The sequence below is a fragment of the Protomyctophum bolini genome, assembly GCF_963924005.1.
Source record: "Protomyctophum bolini genome assembly, chromosome: 23".
Taxonomy (NCBI): Eukaryota; Metazoa; Chordata; class Actinopteri; order Myctophiformes; family Myctophidae; genus Protomyctophum; species Protomyctophum bolini.
Window position 1 is genome coordinate 15,195,778 of NC_137884.1, and position 21,920 is coordinate 15,217,697.

The 21,920-nt window shown below is 46.0% G+C and overlaps 1 protein-coding gene across 2 annotated transcripts in view; it reads right to left on the reverse strand.

The window, feature by feature from the left end:
• The window catches only part of plxna4 (plexin A4), a 313,281-nt gene that overhangs the window by 259,654 nt on the left and 31,707 nt on the right, over positions 1 to 21,920 (reverse strand). For both annotated transcript variants that reach the window (XM_080757088.1, XM_080757089.1), the window contains 2 exons: positions 6,514 to 7,620; positions 5,820 to 6,077 (listed from right to left, as the gene is read on the reverse strand). In XM_080757088.1, coding sequence (XP_080613214.1) covers positions 5,820 to 6,077; positions 6,514 to 7,509 — 1,254 coding nt within the window. In that variant the 5' untranslated portion in view covers positions 7,510 to 7,620. The remainder of the gene's footprint in view (positions 1 to 5,819; positions 6,078 to 6,513; positions 7,621 to 21,920) is intronic.

Below are 21,920 nucleotides of genomic sequence, written 5' to 3' on the forward strand. Positions count from 1 at the left end.
AACACCAAAAGGGGTTCCCGCGCAAAATGGGTTAAATGGTTACAGCAAGAACCACTTATATGGAAGAGAAGAAGCTCTCATTTCAGAGTGAGGATCATCCTACTGCTTCTCACCTCTACAGCACAGGTCTAACAAAGTGATTCCACATCTCTAGTTGTTCTAAAATAAGCGCCGTGCGTGTGGCTGCCAAGCCAAACCCCGATGGGAGCAATTTATATCTCGACTCGTTCAACTTCCAGTTCAATGTTGGAGTAGAAAACTGGGTCGGTGCCAGCATGTCTTACATTCCAAGAGTATTTCAAGTGAATGTACAAGAAGCTGCATGGACACGAGCTGTGAAAGAGTTCGAAACATGAAACGTCTTTGAAATTGACTTGTCAATTTTATTGCTAAGCCGCAGTTGCATGTCTAAAGCTAGGGGGCTAATATGAGAGAGATGATGAAAAGGGAGAGGAGAGCATCAGTTTGACTCTAGAAAGAAGACAATATCGTATTAATTATTTCTGTGACAGCTAGCTATTAGCGTTTATGAAGTTCCCAGTGCCACCATCCGCGTTCACTTTAAGAGAAGGAGTTTTCCCGCCCCCCCGCCCCCCACACACACTCACTACAAACACTTTAGTATCATTGGCACAACCACATAACGTTTACCTCTCGCCAGAAGCATTTACATCTCGGGTACAAAGGCACAAATTACATCCAAATTAGCATAGCAACCGGACAAATGTTAAAAGCTGCCGTGGGACTCAACCATTATACAAACAGAGTATACGTTGCCATTACGTTGGGGTCGTATACGGACCTGGCTGATAAGATCGCATAGCGTCCCCTATCGGCGTATATATACGGACCCGGCGCAAAAATAATTTATAAATAAGCCTAGAATCTACACAGACATACTTAAACTCTGTACACTCTATAACATTGGTTCTCAAGAATAGAGCCTGGGGTCTCCCAGGGGTCCTTGAGGGTGTTCCCCAGAAAAATGTGTCATTCCAGCATCACAATCTTTTTTAACCACTTTATCCATTATACATTTCCAGATCTACAACCTCACAGCGCATTGCTTCGTGCTACTTTTGCCATTTTTGAATTTGAATCCTGAAAATGAACAATTTTGGCAACAGAGACGATATATGGTTATGTCTGAGTCATAGTGATGGGGCAGTGGTCCCCGCCCACCCACTAGCCAATTAGCTGATCTACAAGCTCACAAATTCACAATGCATCCCATTGTGACACGTTGTGAGCTTTGCAAGATCTGCTGCAGTTTCGACTATCTTTTAAAATCATTTTGGAAATATTTAAGAGTTTCAGAAAATCTTTTGAAAACATGTCTTTGTTTTTTGAGGTGCGCTAGCTCCTCCAATGTTTGGCTTTCGGAAAATACGTCATATGGCAACCTATAACATATATAGGCTATAGGATATGGACTTTTAATGTTTGTTTGGAGCACTTTAAGCAAAAATAGAGTACGGTGTTTGTTTAAAGAAGTAAGGGCGACCTTCACACAAAGTGTTGTTTTCTTTAGCACAATGACTCAAAGAGAAAGCGGTGCTCATTTGAATGCAGGTGTATATATGTCTGTGTGATAATGAACTGAACATGACCTACAGTTCATAGGAAGCCATATGGATGTTATTTTAAAAAAACAAATCCCAGGGTGCCAGGTGGCTCAGGCTGTTAATTAGTTAGTCATGGCTGCTGGTACACTGTACGTGTACGACTGTCAGAGTCATCATGAGATCACCTCTGCAGTTCACATCACACTCTCTCTTAAGTCCTTTGTGGTTTCCGGACTGCATGACCGATCGGTGACAAGCGAAAACACACTGAAAGATTTCACCAGGATGTGATATATATATAGTTCTGTACAGACGCAATACATAGACATGCAATATACGTTTTTGTTTTGTATTACTGTGCATTTTAACGTTTCATTTTTTTTTATCATATCGTTGATGTCCGGCAGAATCATACTACAGCGTCACACAAAAGCGTCAATAAAAACTGCGTGAAGCGTCTCATTTCGAGCTATGGTCGCAATTACATTACTGCCGTTAGCTGTGAAGTCATGCCAGGATACAATATGTTTTACGGACAACATGTGGTTAGAATCATCACGGCACACGAAAGTGAATGTAGAAGCTTCCGTGTGCAATGTGAATGTTGGCGTGTGCATGCGCACATGCATGCTCTGCACAGCCAGCCTAATGAGGTAGGGTGGGGGTAATTGGACGAGGGAAAAAGAAAAGTACGAGAGAAATACTTGAAGGGAGAACGGAGTTGGGGAGAGAGACAGACAGACAGACAGACAGACAGACAGACAGACAGACAGACAGACAGACAGACAGACAGACAGACAGACAGACAGACAGACAGACAGACAGACAGACAGACAGACAGACAGACAGACAGACAGACAGACAGACAGACAGACAGACGCAAGATAAAGCGTAAGAATGAGTGACAAACCAAGTAGAGAGAAAAAGCTATCTCTGATAGAAGTCTCTTATCATCTCAGTGCATCTCATATTAGCAGCAGCTCCAGAATAAACCAGATGGCCAGTAATAAAACAAAACTAATGGGTCATTATTCCGTCTATACTGCTTTGCTTCAGCAATATAAAAAGGCCATGCACCGTGAGTTTCCAGCCAATTGCCTCGTAGTTTGGTCTGGCCTGGCTGGTCCCCCTTGGCAACCAACCAAACAAACAAACTACGTAGCAAGGATTAGTGAAGTGGTTGTCAAAAAGTGGGGTCCCGGGGACCCCCCCAAGGAGTCAAACAAACGTGTTTGATTGCTACATTTACTCTGTCAAAAGATGGAATATTAACCTTTTACTGTATCCTGTTGGATTCCCCTGCAGTAACTTGCCCACCAGAGACGCAAACAACTCACTGCCTCAGCGAGCTCCACGGAGAGAGCTATAGGTTGGCATCCAGAACTACATTGACTGGTGTCTAGTCTAGTCTATCTGCAGAGTGTAGACAAAGAAAACACTAAACGCCAAAGGCAGGAATTCTCAGGTCAATCATCAGTGTTATTAGCAGTTATGATGCATTGATGGGTCGATATTATAAAAGCTGAACACGCGCACACGCACACACACACACGAACTGTGGGTTGGTAAACCTCAGATAATTCCTTTAGTCTCTTTAAATGATGTGTGAAGAGGGAAGTGAGATGCGTCTATGAGTCATTGTGCATCTTCTCTGCGCTCTATTTAGAAGTGTTGTTATAGTATACGTCTTTTTTTAAAGATTTGATTTTGGCTTTTTTTTGTGCCTTTATTGATAGTTACAGTGAAGACGGACAGGAAAGAGGGAGAGAGAGAAGGGGAGAGACATGCAGCAAAGGTCGTCGTGAACGGGATTCGAACACGCGACGCGCTGTCAGGCCAGAGCCTATACAGTATGATGATGACCTTGATATCGCTGTTGTTTTGGTTCACCCGACAGAGACCATATGTTGTTTGGAATTCTGCGTCACGTGACTCACGTCATTGTAAAACATCCAAGAACCTACCGATTGGGCCTTTGAGATAATGCATTATCAATCCGCCTGCATGTGGTTCCTATAGTTAAATCTATTTCTGCAGGTGTATGCGTATGCATGTGTGTGTGTGCGTGCGTGTGCGTGCATGCATGTAGCTATCCACAGTCATATAATTTATGAGGTGAGAGTACGCCAATGTATTAAAATGGCATCAACCCTTAGTGCTGGTGCTGGTCCACCCCCCCACCCCACCCCACCCTCGTCCCAGCATCATTTATCAGACCCTCAACCCCTTGGGACCGAGGAGGCCCCGTGCACGTGGCCACGTGCACAAAGGTAGATACACAGATAAAAACATGTGATTCAAACACATAAGTGGGCTCTGAGGACCATCCATTCACTGAGATAACGTTAACACTGGACTGGGACGAGGGCTAGAGGTTGTGTCTCTAAAACATGGCAAGGACAGAAGCCATCATATCCTCACTGCACTGCCAGGCACAAACCTTGCATGTATCTCCATATACTGTATCTTTCATCTTTCAACATCCCTTTATATGGGCATGTCATATTTACATAGTAAAACAATATGTACATACAACTTAAAACTGCAGGGGGGGCAGGATTTGCAAATGCCAGCTATAGGGCCCCTCTGGCACCCTGTGGCGCTGGGCCTGGTGCGTGCCTGCGTGTGTGTACGACCTGATAACCACTACTACTACTAATGAAGCTCTAGTCTACCCTAGAAGTGGATGTTCTTCCACCAGCACCTTCAGCTGCCTGTGTTTATTTCTGCTGGCAAAGGGAATTCAAAAGAGCGAGAGAGAGCACAGCATGAGTCATTTGTGTGGTCTCTGCCAGTTAGAGTACGAGGGGACATGATTACCCTAACAAACGGACTCTTAGATCACCGTCATTTTCTTGTTTTTCTTCAGACCGCCGGTGTTTCTTTTGTTCATCAATAGGCTCAAAGAACCGAAAAGAACCAAACAAGACCTTAAAATGTCTGCATAATTGAGCGTTGGCCGCTCGGCTCAACGAACCGCACCTGACATGCTTTTTAACCTAATTCTCTTTATTGTTGAGGGAAAAACTAAATAAAATGGATCACTGAATGTCTAATGCGCGTTAAGGCTGGAATAGAATTATGATAATGCTTTGGTTGGTGTTTCTGCATTGATCCAGAAGAGAAGGAGGCATTTGGACAAGTCACGGCACCGGTTAAGATATCGTGTTAATTTAACAGAATTTGTATGCCATTTATTATTATGTGTGTGAATACCTCCTGTGCACTGTGCAGTGCAAGCAAACTAATGACATTACTATTCAAATACTGACCTGCAGTGTTCTTGTCTTAGAATTTATTCAGTTTTTTATTCATATTGCAGCTCAGTAGTGACTCAATGAGTAATGTTCCTTCGATTTAAAGACATGGTGAAATGACAAATGTGTTTTTCACACTGTTAGCGCATATCCGTGGTCATACGGTGGACTAACCTAACAATAGATACGTATAGCAAGGCCCTAAAAGGACATACAATCTTAATTGCTTCCTGTCAAACGGAAATGTGCTGTGATGACATAGATATAGACCCTTATGAATATAAATTAATCTTGATTTCATTCACCTGTGTGATTCCCATAGCTGCACCTTCCTCCAAACACAGCTGACTTTGATTACAGAGCTACTCCGTTTTGCATCTCGGCCAAGATGACGTCCAGACAGTGTATTACTCATTTAAAAACGTAATCAGCACACTATAGTATGTATCTGAAAACATTATAGGTTAGACAGATTCCCTTGGTGTACCATGACAGTAGGCTTGTCTTCTAAAGGGAAAGCATAAGTAAGTAAGTAAGTAAGTAACTGAACGATCTCACAAGAACGGTGTAACTAAGAGAATGTATTTGTTACCAACTACAACAAGACATTGAGGAGTTGTCATGTGCTGTTTTAACACATACAAGACAAGACACGCACTGTCTGCCAGCGACAGCGGCAGTGTCAGTTGACATTGAAAAGTGGAACAAAATAGAATAAAATAAATCCTCTTCGCCTCATAACTAGACCCCCCCCCCCCATCCCCTCCCACCGACTGTGTCCCGGGGAGAATCTGTGTTCGTCCTAAATACATATTTTATCAGGGCGGTGTAAAGTCTCAAGTCCTACTGTGTTCTTTTAAATTATTTAATTTAAACACTTAAACTAGGGGTCTTCTTCTGTGTGTGTGTGTGTGTGTGTGTGTGTGTGTGTGTGTGTGTGTGTGTGTGTGTGCGTGCATACGCGTGTACATGTTTAAAGGCAAAGGTAACAACTCACGGCGCTGCTGCAGGGGATGTCCTTGACCTTGAGCCAGGCCAGGTCCAGCGTGCCCTCGCCCTTGTAGCAGGACTGCAGCCGGTCCTTGATCTTCTCGTTGATGTTGCGCAGCGAGAAGACACAGAGCGCCGAGTCCTGCGCCGCCTGCCGCGGCCGCCGCTTCTGGCCCTTGGAGAAGACGGCGAACAGGACGTCGTCGTCCGGCGCCACGTCCAGCGAGCGCGCCAGGATGGCGCCGGCCTTGGCCAGGTAGGCCGCCTGGAGGCAGGGTTCAAACCATTATTACTGTGTAGGCTGCATGGAGGCAGTGTTCAAACATACATACATACAGCATAAGTGCATTGTATGTAGTCATAGCACGTCATAGTACATAATGTATATCATAGTAGTATAGATGTATAGCTTATATGTATAGTTTCATTATAGATATTCCACTGTTAATTTCTTAGCTTACGCATGTTTCATGATAAATGTTTTTATGTGATGTATTCCCCATGCTTTTTGTTCTTGCTTAATGTAAATCGCTCTGGATTAAGAGCGTCTGCTAAATGCCTAAATTGTAAATTGTAAATTGTGATGTCACTGATCCCATGACCCTGAGTTCTAGACCTCCAGTGCTATAGGCTAAACAGAGGAGGGGAAAATGAGTGGTATTCCCCTTTAAATGTGTAATGGTGACAGGCCTATACTGTACCTGGAGGAGGCGGTACTCCACGTTGCCGCTGACGCAGCCGACGGGCACCTCCACGTAGGAGTTGAAGGCCGTGTCGGCCTTGCAGAGGCGCACGATCTTGGACGTGTACACCTGCTCACGGCCGGCCGACGACGAGCCCGCGGCCGGCCCGTTGCCCATCTCGGGCTGCAGCGTCAGGAAGTAGACGAAGTTTCCGCTGGCGAAGCCGTAGATGTAGTAGATGTCGAAGTCCGGGATGATGGTGAACGTGTCCGACGGGATCTTGATCATGGACGCCACGAACTCGTCGTGGAAGACGTAGGCGAACATGCCGTCCTCCTCGGAGTTGCGCGCCAGCTTGCGGCTGGAGATGGTGGGGAAGTACTCGGGCTTGCCGTCCACCGCCGTGGCCACGAACAGCATGTCCGGCGTGGCGGTGCCGTACGACACGATCACGCCGAACACCGAGCCGCTCTCGTTGACGCCCGACAGGTAGTGCTCCTTCTTGTGGAAGGGCTCGCCCAGCTTGAACAGGTCGTCCAGGCGCAGCAGCTTGCAGATGCCCTGGTAGAGGCTGCCGCACGCCAGCAGCCGGTTCTCCCGGTAGTCCATGAGCAGCATCTTGTTCACGTTGTTGGTGAGCGAGAGCGGCTCGCTGCACGGCTGCACGATGCGCGGCGGGTAGCACTTGCGGTTGTCCTCGTCGGGGCCGGTCTGGTGGGACACCTGCACCTCCAGGCCGGGCGACAGCTTGTAGATGCGGTTGACGGCGCCCAGGTACACGTTGCCGTTGCGGTAGTCCACCGCCAGGTGGTTGAACCGCCACTCGGGGTTCTCGGCGCGGAACGAGGCGTACTCCTCCTCCTGGAGAGACGCCGTGATCACCTGGGACTGGGAGGCGGCCGGAGGGGCGTGCACCGCCGCCTGGGACCCGGCGGGACGCGGCGCCAGAACGGACAGGAAGCAGCAGAAGGAGAAGACGAGGCAGGTCCGTGTTCTGGAGAGGGGGGACGCCATGTTTTTTCACGAGGAGGTGGGGGGCGTGTGGCGAGGGGAAGGAGGCGTGGTCCGAACTCACTCTCAGCCAATCAGGGTCAGGCCTCTCTTGATATGGAGGACATCATGTGCCTGGGGGGACAGAGAGGAAGAGAGCGGTCAACATCACAGCAACACTACACACAAACGTAGCTCAGTTAGTAGAGTCTGGGTTGGATTAAAGACACTGCCAGCTTAGTGTAGGGTGATCAGATCCAAACTGTTCATTTGAGGGACAGAAGTATGGATTGTGTAGGACAAGTGGGACGGGGCGGGTTTAGCGACCTAATAGGTAAATAGGCCTACTTAAGTTGCTATTAAATGCCTTGATGTCATATTTGACCAGAGGCCTAATATTGCCTATTATTTTGTTATTAAGCCCCTCTGGCGTCTCACATTTTATTTTAAAATGGGTCATGTGTGGAATGGCCAACTTGGTAGAGTCTATAGGGGATATTTCTCGTGTTATTTTAACAGTACACATCTTGCAGGAAAAGAGACAATGAGAGAGATTTACGACAGAAAGCAAACTCTTAGGGGACTAACTATTAGGGCATTTGAACAATCCAGTCACAATGTGGGACAGGGTCTCCGTTTGTGGGACGCCTGAAAAGTCTCGGAAATGAGGGACTGTCCCACGCAAAGGGGGACATCTGGTCACCCTAGCATAGTGTAGGATTAGCATGGCTTGAGTCTCTAAATGTGTGTGCTCAATGCAAAGCTACGGGCAAGTCAAAATCTCTCAGCACATAGTGGACATAGTATGCATAGTGGAAAGCATTCATGTAGCGCCTTTATCCAATATCACATTCACCCATTCACACACAGATTCACACAGCGATGGTGGAGGAAACCGTGCCAGTGTCGGGGACACTTTGACACTAACCCAGGGGTCAAACAAAATCTACATCTTGAGCCACTGCTGAGTTGCATATATTGCAATAACAATGTGTGGTCCTCACAGAGTCCCAGAGGGCACACATCTCTCTGGAGTATAGTCTCAACTCAAGGATCTGATGGTAGGTGTGGCACTCCATCTCCCAGGGGTCTGGAGCATTGTGGAGCCTGCTTCCAACAATAAGCCAGTTCGACCTACTTTTCTCACTTACTTACATACGTTAAGAGTGTGTTACAGCTCTAGACCAGAACAAGCCAGGCTCACTCTCCCACTCACATGGACCAGTGCTATTCAACACAGAAATATAAGCACCCAGAGGTGAACGGTCCGCCTGGTGCCATCTATAATTAGAGAACAATAAATGGGCTGGATAGAGGGAGGGAGGGAGGGAGCGACAGATGAAGGTTGAAAGAAATGTAGGTTTAAAGAAAAACTGAGGCAGCAGGGAAAGGAGTAAGAGGAGAGAGAAAGAGACAGAGAGAGGTGAGGGGGGGTGGATGGAGGTAGAGGCTAAAAGGTCAGCATTTTCAGAGCACTATACTGTGTAGCCCATGTGGTAGACTGGGAGAGAGATATAGTGTGTGTGTGTGTGTGTGTGTGTGTGTGTGTGTGTGTGTGTGTGTGTGTGTGCATGGTCTCAGAGGGGGTTATCAGCACAGCTCTCTGCATGGGCCCAACAGACCTCTCTAGTCCAGTCTCTGCTTCACCTAATTGATTCTCCCCACAGAGGTAACGATTTGCATGCTGTGGCTATTTCTCTGTCTCGTTCTCCCAACAGGGCAGATCACCTGCTGACACTGCTGGGGGAGAGAGAGAGAGAGAGAGAGAGAGAGAGAGAGAGAGAGAGAGAGAGAGAGAGAGAGAGAGAGAGAGAGAGAGAGAAAAGCCCTTCTTTCTCTTTCTAGCATGTCCAGACACACACACACACACACACACACACAGAGCAGGTTTATGGGCAACGGTGGAGCAATTAGGGAGGAAATGCAAGAGGTTGCAGAAAATCACAAGGTTCCCACAGTCCTCGAGTCATTTGCTGAGTCTCAGGATTACACATACACACACATGCACACCTGCACACGCTCGCACACAAATACAACACACACACACACACACACCCCCTCATCATGACCCACACAAACATGTTGATTGTTGTAAAGCGACCCCCAATCAATTGGTTTTTCATGCCCAACAATTTCCCCCAAATAAACCAATAAACGTCAGGAAGTGCACACACAACGCATGCACACACACACACACCTGATTTAGCAGTAACTGTACTGTACTGTGATATACAGAGGAAATGATGAGAACATTTCCTGTAAACAGAAACGTATCCTGTCTCGTGTGTGTGTGTGTGTGTGTGTGTGTGTGTGTGTGTGTCTTGTGACCTACAGTGATGCATGCATAGAAACACACACACACACACACACACACACACACACACACACACACACACACACACACACACAGTCACACACACACACACACACACACCATAGACTGTAAAAAAATATGGACAAAGCGTTCTCCGGGTCTAGCATGAACGTAAAATGAAGCCTGTCAGTCCTTGTATTGTAAGTCGCCATCTTTCTAGATCCGTTTTGGAAAGTATTCATGACCATGTTTATTAAGGTAATACAGTCTAGGTGAAGTTGGGCCCAAATACATGGACTTCTATGGGGCTATGGGTTTTTCTGGGTCCAATGACAGCGCCACAACAGGCCATTATATGAACTTTCAGGAAATCACGATTTCCTCAGTGGCTTCACAAAATATCTGTCTGACTGCCCCCCTGACACACACCTACAACTTCATCTGACGCTAGAGTTTATCACTCCAATGCGTTTGTTTGGCATTACCAGTCTATATCAGTAAAGGACACTAGTCGCTCATATTACCTGCCAGCTTTACGTTGATAAGATACACTAAAGATCATTGCGTTCATCTCCACCCAATCCTATTAGAAAACAGCTGAGCATGGGGATCAAATCCCGGCTGTAGATAAGAAGTGTTGGCACTAATCCACACACACACACACACACACACACACACACACACACACACACACACACACACACACAAACACACAGACACAGAGCTTTACTGTGCAACACTGACGAAAGTCAGGTTCTTGTATTCATTCTACTGAGGTCACGGTTAGGAACAGGCTCGTTTCACTGAGGTTACATTTTTAGGAACACCTGGTGGCGACCGCTCCGAGGTTTCCTGTAATCTGTCGGCTCCTCTTCAGATTCCGCCTTAGCCTGTACCGTAGCACTTGCCCTAGCCTTGACCATGATGCAGCCTAATGCAAAGTCATTCAGTTAGATAGCATTGTGGAAAGAAACATACCAGGTGCTCACAGGAGGCAAAAAGAAGACTATAGTAAAAAACAACAGATGATCCGGGCCTTGAGGGGGTTTCAAATGGACCCTTACAGATCTGTTATGTGAGCCGTTGAAATGAAAAAAACACTTCATTTCCGTGTGGCACCCAGTGCACCCACGTGCTTATAAGCAGATTAGCAATACTGTAGGTGGTACAATTATTATTATTATGAAGAGAAGTGAGTGACCTTATTATTTAGTGCTTTATTTACTCACAATAACCTGTAGCAATGATGCGCTCTCAATTCATCCTGTAATGATTTCCAGTTAGCGTCTTGATCAGTGCTGATGAAGGCTATGTGAGCTGAAACACGGTGAGGAACATTAAATGATGAAAAGAGTTCTGCTGGATTGTTAAATTAGATCTAGAAGTGCAAGCGCTGTTTTAGTTTCCGTTTCTGAATTTTAAGAATTATCGGCAGCTTTTTCGATACCGGTATCGGAACAACTCTAAAAATGAAGCCATGTGGGTTCCTTTGGACCGGTGCCAGGTCGTTGTCAAGAAGGTGCTGACATTATCCACTCTGGGTCAATCTGGGTCTCACATCTTCATCCAATGGGACGTGACGGAGAAGCCGCCAAACACAACCCGACTGCAATCTGACCAATCATCTCTAAATGCTCCGCCTCTCCCGACAGCCGCCACAGTCTCTGAACGCACCGATGAGAGGGATAAAGATAGACCGCGACGGAGGCGGTGGCTGGGTGTGTGTGTGTGTGTGTGTGTGTGTGTGTGTGTGTGTGTGTGTGTGGCACAAAGGTTGAGCACAGAGAGAATTTCCACAGCGTTGACAAAGGCAACTAGGTCCATGAGGAGGAGATGAGAGGCGGCGAGCGAGAAAGATAAATAGAGAGAGAGAGAGACATTGTGAAATAAAGCAAGTATATGATGAGAGAGAGAGGGAGGGAGAGGGAGAGGCCCTCGACGTTCTTCTAAAAATAAAGAGCTGTTGTAATATTAATCTCACACGGGGAAGAGCTCCCACATCTCATTTGCCTGGTGTTGGTGGAGGGGACAGATATAACAAAGTACCGCTCTGAAATACCTCCACGACTATAGTCACCAGCGCGTATTAATAGAGAGAGAGATTGATAGAGAGAGAGAGAGAGAGAGAGAGAGAGAGAGATGGGAGGAGAAAGTGATAGAAAGTAGACCTCTCCGTCCGCTGACTGTTGCCAGATTAAGAGAAGAGAAATAAGCAACCAGGTCTATGAATACAAGCCGGAAAGAATGGGCCACATGCATGAGCACTTTGATTATGCGTCGGCTATATGAATATTTCACTTTTACTTGAAAATAGCCAATCTACAAGCTCACAATGTGTCGCATTCGTGACACGTTGTGAGCTTGGCTCGGATCTGAAGATCTGAGTAAAAGTGAAATATTTGGAATAAAAATAAAAATAAAGATGGAGATCTGATCTATCTATCTATCTATTTTTTTTTCAATAAACGCAACCTACAACTACCCAATATTTTCAAGCAACTTTACAGAAAAAAAGCCCAAAGTCGCTTATAAATATAAAAAGCAGACATGGCAACACTGCCACCAACCCCCACCATCACCAGTTTCTCCCGGAGGCCACGAACATATACATCATGCTCTTACATGTACTGTACTGTACGTTATACACGCCCTGCCCTCCAACTGTATTACACCACAGTGCTTCTCAAAGTGGGGTGTGGGGATCCCCCAGGGGCCTCCACACAACGGTTTACCCAAGGGGTCTTCAACAGGGGGGTCTGCAGAGTTACTGCAGAGTGGGAACTTCCCCTCGCATCTGGGGGGGATCTTTGCTTAAAGATCGGCTATTTTCCCACGAAGAGGTTTGGTGTACGTGCAAAAAAAGTATTGAGGGTTTGATGGTTAAATGTCGGAAAATACACATTTAACTCATAGAATGCTGAAAGCGTTTTTAAACGTTTTATTATAGCCACCCCTAAGAAGCGCATAACGTTTTTATACGTTTTATGGTCCAAAAAACGTTTTTTTATTGATTACTATAGTTCAACTATATTTGCGCCCGGACAACTCATAATGTAACACCGATCGGCTCTAAAAAGAGTTAAAACCCCCCCCTGCTGAAAAGAGGTGTTGGTCTGAGAAGCGTCTGGCACCGCCTATTGGTTGGTCTATGCGAGGACGTACGACGTAATCGAGACGGCCGTCCGGCATAGACCAACGCAGATGTCAGGGGATCTAAAATGGATGGGACAATGCTCTTGTCTGTGTGAATACACTCGATTCCCCCTCCCCTCCTGTTTCTACATGGTTTCTCCCGAGGGAGAATGGGGGGGGGGGGGGGGGGTCTCTTCCTCTTGGATCGCATTGGCAGTTCCCCCCCCACTCCCGATTCCCCACTGCTTTCAACTGCAAGGCTTGCACTCTCATTCTCGGAACAAGATACAACGCGATTTGCTCTCTGCCCGTATATAATTGATTTCATAACGTTTGCCAGACACATGTGGAGTTAGTCATCGACAGATTGCACATCATTATCGAGGGACCGCCATGATACGTTGGTCGCTGATCGCGAGCCGTACTGCTGCTGCTGTTGCTTTGCTCGCATCCATCCATCCACCCCCCTTTCTCGTTACAACAGGCTATTGTAAACTCACCGTCGAGCAGCCTGCCCTGCACCTAATGTGATAAAATGAACGGCAGGACATAATCGGATCGATTATTATCTGTCTATCAGCAACATACGGGTGTTTGTCTTGCAACGACAGGTGGTGCTTTCTCGGTTTTTTTTTTCTCCCAAACACGTTGCGTGCTGCTTCTGCTGCTGCCGCATCCATCCAACCATCCACCCCCCTTTCTCGTTACAACAGGCTATTATAAACTCACCGTCGAGCAGCCTGCCCTGCACCTAATGTGATAAAATGAACGGCAGGACATAATCGGATCGATTATTATCTGTCTATCAGCAACATACGGGTGTTTGTCTTGCAACGACAGGTGGTGCTTTCCCGTTGTTTTTTTTCTTCCAAACACGTTGCGTGCTGCTTCTGCCGCATCCATCCACGATCGTCGTTGTTTTTTTTCCCAAACATGTCCAGACACAATCCGATCCAGTCTCGCGTCTCACCTTATAGATACGCGAGACTGGATCGATGAGGTTAGTGGTATGTCTGGACATGTTTGGAGCGGCACACGACAATCGACAATAATGTTGATTATGCAAGATCATTTCCTCAAAGCCTAGTCGCCCCCCCCCCCCTGTTACTGCGATTGTAGCTCGAACAACTTAGGAGAGAGACTGACCACGATGCAGGCAGAAGAAAGTTTCCAAGTCCGTTTTATGATCAGATAATTATGTGCATCAAGACTCTCTGCTTTCATAAGAAAAAAACTAATACTGTAATTGCGAATGCAATGAGCACTTACTATGAGACCTAGCAGATCACGTCTGTCTGTCTGTCTGTCTGTGTGTGTGTGTGTGTGTGTGTGTCTGTCTGTCTGTCTCGCTTACTGTATATGTGGACCTGGCCCTTTTGTGCCCATATATGGAGCTGAGTGATTTGTGAGTCATGGTGACATGAGTGTGATGGCGTGGTCCTGCTTTGGGGACTCCTTATATGGTTATGGCTGAGTCATGGTGACATGAGTGTGATGGCGTCTTTTGTGACCATATATGGAGCTGGCGTGGTCCAAGCACTAACTATGAGATCATGTCTGTAATTTATTCTAATTGTTATTGCAATTTACGATCTGCGTTCGCTTTCCGCGTTCGCGCGTCTTACTCGTAATAATAAAAATCACACCCCTGTGAAGTGAGCAGTGCAATGTTGTGAAGTGAGCAGTGCAACATTGCACTGCTCACTTCACTGGGGTGTGATTTCTATTATTATTACAGTATTAGTATTTTTCTTATGAAAGCAGAGAGTATTCTGTTTCATACGGTATATAGTATGTACATGTCGCTATAGGCCTTATTTTGTGAATATTTAGTTGTTAGGTCCATGCTTTCTCTAAAATTATCTTTTTCAGAGAACTTTAGAGATGGCATGGGCCTGAATAACTATTATTCACAAAATAAGGCCTATAGCGACATGTACATACTATATACCGTATGAAACAGTCGACTCTCTGCTTTCATAAGAAAAATACTAATACTGTAATAATAATAAAAATCACACCCCTGTGAAGTGAGCAGTGCAATTGCACTGCTCACTTCACAGGGGTGTGATTTTTCTGGGTGGTATTTTTCTTATGAAAGCAGAGAGTCTACTGTTTCATACGGTATATAGTATGTACATGTCGCTATAGGCCTTATTTTGTGAATAATAGTTCTTCGGGTCCATGCCTTCTCTAAAGTTCTCTGGTGGGCGCAAGCTGCATTCAATAGCCAATTAGTGACAAACTGTATATGTGTACAATGTGTACTGTTTTCCTCCTAAAAGTAGACATTCAGGGCTTTCATTCGGTATATGGTTTGTATAGGATATTATTTGTGCTCAATTTTATATCGGTCTTTTGAACTAAAAAAACTGAACTGAAATGTCTGTCAACTTCAGGCCTCCATATCTCTGTTGTTTTTTTTCACAAGCAGCGTGCAGGCAAAAGCAGGTGTTAGAAAAAGGTCAATATCTCCAGAATGGAAGATGGTAGAATCATAATTTTTTTTTAAATTGAAGTGGACAAGTTGGGCTTTCTTTTGATTTATGCGGTGTGATTCACGCTATAAGAGGCCCCTCGCTGTGGGCCCCCCAAAAAGTTCAAAAAGCCCATGTTAACCCTTCAGCACCAGTAAGCCATGGTCCGCTAGAACCTGTAGCAGTTAAAGTGTTAACATGAATCCAATATCCCAGGTGGGGGTCCTCTTTCATCTCTCTCTCTCAGCTAAGGGGTTCTTGGCCTGAAAAACATTGAAGACCCTTAAGTCCTATTTCAAAGTAGATCATTTCAGCATAATTGAGCTAGAACAGTGGTCCTGGCCAGCTGGGGTGCCTGATGGAGGTGAAAGAAACTGGTTGGAAAAACCACACGCTGCGTCCAACCAGGGAAACTCCCCCCTGTCAGGTGAAAAGAAGCCGCTTGGACTCCTCATGCATTGAAGGAAGCATTAGGCCCGTTGCTCTCTCCCCAGGTTGGCAGAGGGAGTGTAGAGCACAGGATTACATTAGACAATTGACACTGGGTGGAAAAAATGGGTTACAAAATCGTGGAATATGTTTTTTTAAATAAAAACAGTGGTTCTCAACTTGAGGGTCGGACAAAGCGTCATTCAAGGCCTGATGCACTATACGGTGGATTCGAACCCACAACCTCTGTGGTGGTGGGCAGACACTTTACACTGCGCCACCCGAGGAGCGCTGTGACCCACATTCAACTGCAAAAGCTCCAAAAAAGGCACAGAGGACCCCAACAAACACACACACAGACACTGCTGCACAGTGGTGTGGGACAGGGGACCCCAACGAACACACACAGACACACTGCTGCACAGTGGTGTGGGACAGGGGACCCCAACAAACACAGACAGACACTGCTGCACAGTGGTGTGGGACAGGGGACCCCAACGAACACACACACACAGACACTGCTGCACAGTGGTGTGGGACAGGGGACCCCAACAAACACACACAGACACACTGCTGCACAGTGGTGTGGGACAGGGGACCCCAACAAACACACACAGACACTGCTGCACAGTGGTGTGGGACAGGGGACCCCAACAAACACACACAGACACTGCTGCACAGTGGTGTGGGACAGGGGACCCCAACAAACACACACAGACACTGCTGCACAGTGGTGTGGGACAGGGGACCCCAACAAACACACACAGACACTGCTGCACAGTGGTGTGGGACAGGGGACTGCATCACTGTGGGGGGTATTCCAATAGGTCAGGACCCAATTTTGAGATTAAAAAGAAACTAAAAATGTCAAGAAGAAGACTCTAAGGGGAATAAAACATAAAAAGGTAGTGAACATAGCAGATGCGATGCGCTGTCGGCTTGTAGATCTGCTATTTTCACTAGTAAATAGGCCATTTTGGGCGGGAACGCCTTTTGGTGTTTTAAACATTTTGTTATAATTTAGCTGAAAAATCGTTAAAATGTGCCTCAAATCTTTCAGAAAATTCATGATCTAGAAGATTTTTTTTTTAATTTCGACGTCAGGCCTGAATGGGATAAGTCATTCTTGTATGTGTGTTAGGGGGAGGGAGAAACCTAATTTATCTTTTGGGTCTCGAGCTAAATAGAGAAAGTTTAGGCAAACAAACACTGGTGCTTTCTACTGTGAAACCCACCGGGGACACGCGTTTATCCTTCCTGGTTTGGGTGGGGTGGGGCGGTGGGGGAGGGGCTCGTTTAGATGCAGTTTGTCTACGCCTGCTGATAATCAAGCAGCATTAATTAGAGCCCAGCCTTGCCTCTGATGATGCATGCATCGCAACCACACACACATTCATCAGGAGCTGCTGATTAACACATAATCGAGCTGTGATATGCTGTGTGTGCGACTGTGCTTGCGTGAGAGCAGCATTTCCCTACGCTTGTCTTATGCGCTATGCACGGTCTCTGTCGGGTGGAAACCTCGTGTCCAAAATTGTTACATTTCAGTGTGTGTGTGTGTGTGTGTGTGTGTGTGTGAATGTGAGTGTGAGTGTGTGTGTGTGTGCGTGTGCTGTAGGCAGTTCACTTCCAGTGGCAGTTAACGGATTTGACTACAGATACTGTATATCACATGCACCTCACAGGCGCGCACGCACGCACACACGCACACACACACACACACACACACACACACACACACACGGCCTCATGCTGTGCTAGCACATCAAACGGCGCTAATGAATTCATGTTTGGTGCCACAGTCTATCTACATGGCAAAAACAGTGGTTGTCAACGTGTGTGTGTGTGTGTGTGTGTGTGTGTGTGTGTGTGTGTGTGCTCTCAGGAAAGACAGAAAATGGAATGGAAGTTCTTACTTCTTACGAATATCCCAATTATTTTCTGTGTCATTTCCAGGCTGTCACCGTACGCTGGGGTGCATGTGTGTGTGTGTGGGGGGGTGTCTTGATAGCAGTTGAAGTGTCACTTCTCCAATTAAAAACATTATCCTGTTTGCGGTGGAGAAATTACAAAAACAACTGAATAAAAACTTCCTGAGTGGCTGTATATATCAATAAACAAACAAACCAGGCAAGGGGTCCCCAAATACTACTACTACTACTACTACAACAATATGTGCCCATGCACACACTACAGTGGGGGGGACACAACAGGCCAACAGCACACAAACCAAGGCCGCTCAATCATGATTGGCGGAAGGCCCCTCTCTATCCTGATTGGATGAAGGCTTTGCCACCTAGCCAAAAACGAAACCTACGTTTTTTTCAGGAGTTAACTGGGGACAGGGAGGAACTCCTTATATGGTCAGCACACAGTCTATAGTAAGGAGGATTATCTCAACAAAACAAAATAATATTGATATTTGAATTAAGTGAAATCACTGAATATAATATACCTTTAATGTGTAACATTGTTACAAACCACAACAAACCACCATACAGCATGTTTATACACTACCGGGTATCTGCACATTTCTGAAGTTACAATCCAATGACGTGAGATCTTTGTAATACCAAATTGGTCAAATTGTCAAATATTATGTAAGGAAGAGGCAAACATCGTCAAAATAGCCGATCTACGGCACAAGGCCACACGGCTCGCAGCGCAAGTCTTACGGAGTCAAGCTCCTCTGCCTGGTGTACTGTACTTTACAGAGTCAAGCTCCTCTACCTGGTGTACGTTACCTTACAGAGGTACAGACTGTACTTTACAGAGTCAAGCTCCTCTGCCTGGTGTATACTTTACTTTCGAGTGGAGCTAATTCCAGAGACGACAGACACAGCATTAGCAAAAAGCTATTATGAACAAGACATTTGGTCTGCCGCCGAAAAACTATTAAATGGAGTTATCATGAGCCATAAAAAGTAAAGCCGCAGCCCAAACCATTTGCTTATTGAGAATTTAAGACAAGAACTCCACAACTGTCAGAAACAATTCATGTTTGTGGGGAGGAAGTTAACTATATCTGTCAGGGTGTTTTGGTGAAACAGATTAACTTCTCGTTGTGGAGAAATGATTCAACATAACATCACATCACACGGCAACGAAAAGAACGTTATGAGTAAAATGGGATTAGGGAGATTATGAGGTAAGAAGTGGCATAATTATACTATAATCCTTTACATTGACAGGAAAAAAAAACACTCTTCGGAGACGTGTATAATCTGGGGTAATCTGGAGTAATCTTTCACAGGGTGAATGACAGTCACACAGTGCATGTGAACGTGTGCACACGCACACGCACGCACACACACACACACACACACACACACACACACACACACACACACACACACACTGAGAAATGACAGAGTTACCGTGTGGGGTCCCTCTACTGTACCCTCTACTGTTCTGTACTGTACTGGCACACCTGATATCATCATACAGTTAATATGTGTGTGTGCGTTTGTGTATGTGTTAGGTTGCGCACAGGTGGTGAAAAACAACCATGCTGTTTTCGTGCTCAGACCCACCCACCCACCCACCCACACACATAGCTCCACTCCAGTGGTTGCACCACTCAAAAATATTTGGGAATGGGGGGGCTCTGCGGACAAATATATATTAATCTGGGGGTCCTTGGCATGAAACTACATTTAGGAAACAAGTCCAAATAAGAAACTATACTTTAGAAACAAGCCCCCAAAAACCCAATCCGCAACTACCAATGTGTATAAGAGACTTCACAGAAAAACACGCGGTAGTTGACACACATACTGTACATGTGTGGGACGTACATACGGCGTGCTCGAATAGCGTCCAGAACCAAATTACCAAAGCAAAAGGTATAATCTTGGCTTCCGATGTGTGTTGTTGGATGACAGACAACACAGACACACTTTGTTGCTGTTGTTGTGTTAATCGTGCGAGGAGCATTCAGCTCAGGAGAGGAAACCCAGACGGAACAGAACAGTCTGCGCCTGGTTCTTCTGCCTACTGGGCACCGCATATTATCCTGGGACTTGGAGCTCATTATAACAAGCCGTGACAGTGACACACTCACACACACACACACACACACACACACACACACACACGGACACACACACACACACACAACACACACAGACACATATTACCCGCGAGTGGGGGACAAACGAGCGTGTAAACATGTTTATGTCCAGACAAATAAATGCTAAAACACACAATGTATTCACCCCACGTCGAGTGGTGGTGGAGAAGGTCCTAAAGCTGGTTGTAGCTGGTTTAGAGCGCCCTAGGCAATGAATGCCCCCCTACAGACCCCCCCCCCCCCCCCCCCCCAACACAAATCGTGCATCTATCATCTATCTTCCCAGTTTAATTTGTAAACAGGCCCAAGCGCATAGTCCCCTCGCCCTCAGTGAGAGTTAACCCATCTCAATAATGCACCATTTGGGTGGTAAATCACCATATAGCTCTGCGGCGCCTCCCTCGTTCACGAGGCCGTTTCAGATGGGGAGCGACTGAGGCGCCTTGAAATTCATGTTCAATTTGAGGCGGGTGATTATTTGGGACGCTGAGGAGGAGCTGAGGGACAGGGAGGCAAGCGTGAAGGAGCTGGATCGTGGTCAGCATTTTTTTTCCAAGCTACAATGAATCTGCACATGAGTCAGCTGTGCCATCCCCGCTGAATCCAAGCGACTATTGGCCCGTGCCAATAGTCCCCACGTCTGAAGCGGCCTTAACTGTCTAAACTGTATTTAGAGGACGTAAACGGGGGGCACGTCTTGGGTTTGAACACGGCACGTCTTCCGCATTCCTGGAGTGTGGAAGTGCCCAGGACGGCACCAGATGACTGGAAGGGTTCCTCCTTAATTAACCCATTTTGACCTGAGATCAGATTCTAAAAATGTCTTGTACATCCTGACAGTTTTCTGAAAAAGCTATGTTTCTATGTCAGTCAAAAATAGCAGACCTACAAGCTAGTAGCGCACCACTCGGTGGCGCGCTATGAGCTTGTAGATCTGCTATTTTTCAATAGCTAAAGCATAACATAATGCCAATACCAAAAGGGGTTCCCGCCCAAGAATGGGTTAAAGTCAAACGTTTGACGTTTGGTCACGTTTATCCCAAGAAGTCAGGATAGGCTGTTTGGAGAGTAAGCATGTTGAGGTCTCATGGCCCTCCTCGCTGCCAGACTATTAATACCCGCTGAGGCAGACACACACACACACACACACACACACAAGGGACAGCGGAGAGAGGAGACGAAAGAGACAGAAAGAGGAAAGAGAGAGAGAGAGTGAGAGATGGTTCACTCTTGTGTTTACATCAAGGCATGGATTAGCCGCAGTGTGGATTAAGATAGCCTGGGCGAGATCAGGATTAATCCACCACAGAGCTGGTAGTGCTGCCAACGAATATTCTATATCCGAATATAGATTCGAATCAAAAATAATAATTAATAACCGAATATATAAAATTAAGGTTCGAATTAAAAATAATAATAAAAAATATTTTTTTATTTATTATTATTATTAGTTTTCGGTGCCATGGGTAAGCGTTGTGACTTGTGAGCTTGTAGATTAGTTATATTTGCCACGCGACACGCCGACAACGGCATACATTGAAGAATAAATCATTTCCTAAACACAGACTATACAGCGCAGCGCAGCGCAGTTCTGATTGGCTGCCTCGTCTCCAGCCGTGTTGCCTCAGAATTCTTTAGGGTCACTAATTTGAGCATAACAGCGGAGCGGCGGAGCTAGCCAGCTAAAAAGTTTCATAACGTCGGCACTCGGCAGCAGACCCACAGTCCACAGATAATAATAATGCAGCAGAATTAACACTGCCTCCGTGCCTCGTTTTGATAAGGCTGTGTGGTAGGATTGCTCATTTAAGAAAAATGTTTTACTGGAGAAGGGAGAATGTATGCGTTCCGTTCCATCTCAGTTTTCAGCAACACCAATGCGCGGAGAGAGAGAGTTGCGCCAGCAATGCGATCTTAAATGTTATGTCTCAGGTTGTATTGGTGTAAATATAATTATTAAAAAATCCGATTGGCTCGAATTAAATCCGAAATCCGAATGGCTCGAATTGTT